General features: G+C 38.0%; 1 protein-coding gene across 1 annotated transcript; it reads right to left on the minus strand.

Moving 5' to 3' along the window:
• Nucleotides 1-240: 240 nt before the first annotated feature.
• LOC122059771 (putative kinase-like protein TMKL1) lies at nucleotides 241-3,435 on the minus strand. Its single transcript, XM_042622809.1, has 2 exons — nucleotides 2,669-3,435; nucleotides 241-1,800 (listed from the first exon to the last, which is right to left on the minus strand). Exons 1-2 carry the CDS (start codon nucleotides 3,156-3,158, stop codon nucleotides 1,211-1,213), a joined length of 1,080 nt encoding a protein of 359 aa, XP_042478743.1. The 5' UTR covers nucleotides 3,159-3,435; the 3' UTR covers nucleotides 241-1,210.
• Between the last annotated feature and the right edge of the window lie 303 nt (nucleotides 3,436-3,738).

Consider the following 3,738-nt stretch of genomic DNA (forward strand, 5'->3'; position numbering starts at 1 on the left):
TTTTTTTTTTTTTTTGGATAGATCATTAAACTGAATTTTGAATTATACAAATATTTCAATTTAAAAAAGAAATTACACTGTCAACAAGCATGTGCATGATCTTACCTGCTCAATGATGTTATACTTTATTATTAATATAAAAGGTATTATTAAAAGTAGTAGTTTTTCACTATCAAGCCTAAAGGTCTTGAACATATATAATGACAAAGATCAACCAAAAGGAATATTGCTCAGAACAAGTAAGAAAGGTTGAGGTATTTTAATGGCCATGACAAATGAAGGGAAAAAAAACAAGTATTTGTTTGGATTCTATTTACAGCCACATGATACACTAGGCGCTTTACTGACAAAGAAATTTTATTTATCTATGCTTATATTTCTCTATTTTATTTTTGGTGAAGAAATAGTCTTCTTACTCTTCTTGTCCAGCAGCACTACCTTCCAACTGCTAAGGACTCCAAGAGTGAGTAGTAGCAGAGACAGAACAAACCACCTGTTGGGTTCCATGAAAGAGTGATCATTAATTAGCTTACTGCAAATGCTCATGTGTTTACTGAATAGCTCTTACAGTCCATGTCTCTGACTCTTGTTCTTCCCTGCGAAGTGAATCCACACAGAGGCCAATGTAGTGAACAATGAAACAGATTAAACAAATGAAGCAGTAATGGGTTCTCTAGCTCTTCAATCATGAGTTGCTTGATATCAGTGGCACAAAATTTTCAGAACTGCAGGATCTTTCTTTCCCCGTTAGTTTACCTGGAAAACTCATTTGTATGCCTTCGGTCTCCAACTAACTTGTGTAAACTCCCAATTCACGGTTAAGTTTCTTGAGTAACCAAACAAACCATTTCAAGATTTTTCTTTTGGGAGCTCCTGATGTGTTCTTCCTCACTGTAAAGTTATCTGTGTTGGTTAATTCATCGAGAACACCCAACCTGTGTCATTACTGAATCTACAACCTGCAAATCTGATTGCTTGGCAGTAACCAAAATCTGGAACTCAACACATCCAATCACCAATTCAATCGAGCACCCTCTCCTGGTTCCTCACCCACAAAAAAGGCATTTTGGCATAACAATTACTGTCAGCAAAGGGGCCATCCACCCTGTAAATATTAGATCATGGAGATACTTGTATCCATCTCTAACCATCTGCATCATGATCACCATCAACATAAAATCCTGAAAATAGTCAACTAAATCCAAGTTTCTCAGTTCCCAAGTTCTTCAAGCTTTCTGAGGACCTGCTTGATATCTGGTCTCAAAGCAGGGGAAGGAGAACAACAAGCCATAGCCAACTGAAAGAACATGAGCAGGTGTTCTTCAGTAATTGGGTTTTGATCATTGCTTCTGTTAACAAGTAAATTGGGGTTAAACATATCTGATATTCTATGTTCAAGGATTGCATTTCTCATGGAGTTTGGCAGATACAGATCTGGACTAGGAGATTCATTCCCATCAACAGCCTCCTTCCCTGTAATTATTTCAAGTAAAACGACCCCTAGGCTGTATATATCACTTTCTTTGCTTGTTTCCTTCATCTTCATGACTTCGGGGGCTTTGTACCCCTGAACTGCAGAAACATCGAGCACCTCTTGGCCAGCCGATGAATTTAAAAGGAGGTGCAGGCCAAAATCTGAGACATAAGGCTGATGAATCTCATCCAGCAAGATATTCTTTGACTTGAGATTTCCATGGATAATGGGAAGCTGTAATCCATAATGTAGATGATCCAGTCCTTTGACAATGCCAAGCGAGATCCTATAAATGACAGCCCATTTGTGTAATTCACCATTTCCATCTGTCCATAAGAGAACATGGTCTCCCATTTAAATATATTGAATCCTCCATAATGATAAATTAAAAATTTTGAAATTGCAAACCTGACTTGACCTGAAAAAAGAATTTCAAAAGTTCTTTTGCAGGAATGGCAGAAGAAACAACAACAATACGAATAATAATAGTAATAATTAATATTAGAAGGAATTACACAAATTCCAGAAAAATTAGCATTACATGGAAGAAATCCGAAAATTTAGAAGCAAAACAAATAAAGTAAAAAATCTGCATTGCCCAGGAAAAAAATGGGGAAAAAGTTCATTCATCCTTATTTAAGATAAAAGATCGACAAATAAAAGCCACCCTCAAGAAAAAATAAAAAAAAATTCTGTTCAAACTGGAAACTGGTAGACCATAATCCTCATAATCTCCATAAAAAAGGAAGTACAAAAAATAAAATGCTGACACAATGGAAGGAAAGAAGAAAAAGAAGAGAGAGAGGGATTGAATACTAAGTGGAATACCACAAATTAAGAGGAAAAATTGAAAGAGACAAAGAGGGGGAGATTGAATAAAACAAGAATGGCAAATGATAGCAAGAAAATTCTTATAAGAAGTATCTAATTCTGCGGAACAGAAAGACCCAGAAACCAGAAGACAAACTCTTCAACTATAAGTTATACTGTGAAAGTGATATTGATGTGACTTTTGAGTCCAATACTTCAAAAGCTAAAAGCCAAGATACAGCTGTGTGTTACTCAGTCTTGCAGAATTGCCAAATTCGATCAAAATCCCAATTTTTTTCCCCAAACTATTTGAAATACTTCTGTTCATCTGTTCCAAAAACCCATTGAAGGATAACTATATAGAAAGGAAAGTTAGTAGATTACCTCTAATGAACTGAGCTAGATTGCCATGGCTAAGAAAGGGATGGACAAAAAGCTTCTCTCCTCTCGGCCCTGCGTAAAAAGCTTGAAGAGGAACCAAATTGGGATGCCTGACGAAACCCAGCATCTTAATCACAGGATGAATCTCTTTCACCCTTCCCGTACAAGTTGGCCTCAGAAACCTAAGCAGAACAACCGAATTAACCCTTTCCATAGTGGCCTTATACAGTGTTCCGTAGCTCGATTTGCCCACAACTTCTCCCGGAGCATCTAAGATGTCATGGATTGTGAAATCCTCACCACCTGGGAAACTGTACAAATCCTCTGTTTCCACTTCATCTTCTTCTTTCCTCCCAGAGCTTTTCCTCTGTGGAAGAAGCTCACTTCTCGCCCTTCTCCTACAAACGATGTAGACGATGACTATGATTCCGATAATCAAAAGAGTTGCAGGGACCAGGCCAATGACAATTTTGAGTTTGAGGCTGAGTCCCATTTTCGCTTATGATCAGTTTCTAAACTTCTCTATCATTTCAGAATTCTATAAATGCAGATCAAGGGCAAAGGATCTGATCCCTTGCCACTGAAATGAATCACTGGCAAACCTAAGATAAACTAATGCAGAGATCAGATAAAAGAGCTCTGAGAATCTGAAACATGGAAGGAGAACTTTTTCAGGTTTCAAAGAGAAACTGAGATGGAAAAGCTTCCATTTCTGTAAACTGGGTCCTCGTAATGGACTTTGGAAGGAGAGAAGTAAAAGAACTTGAGACTGTTCTTCTGCAGGAGGAGAAAGAAAAGAGAACAGAACTGTGGGGGCAAAGAAGGGAAACGGTTAATGGAACAGAGGCAAAACACGTGGCAGAATCTTGTTGACGGATCTATAATCTTAGAGTATTTCCTTATGGTGCATCGAGGTATATTATATATAACCCCACGCCTACCAACCCCCTCGTCGTATACTGGGCTGCACGTAAGGAAGACACAAATTCGTCTCATGGAATTACTCAAATGACGAAAACACCCTTGTCGCAGACTGAGAAGAATTGAACGGTCCAGATTCAGAGTTTATGGCC

The sequence above is a fragment of the Macadamia integrifolia genome, chromosome 2, assembly GCF_013358625.1.
Source record: "Macadamia integrifolia cultivar HAES 741 chromosome 2, SCU_Mint_v3, whole genome shotgun sequence".
Taxonomy (NCBI): domain Eukaryota; kingdom Viridiplantae; phylum Streptophyta; class Magnoliopsida; order Proteales; family Proteaceae; genus Macadamia; species Macadamia integrifolia.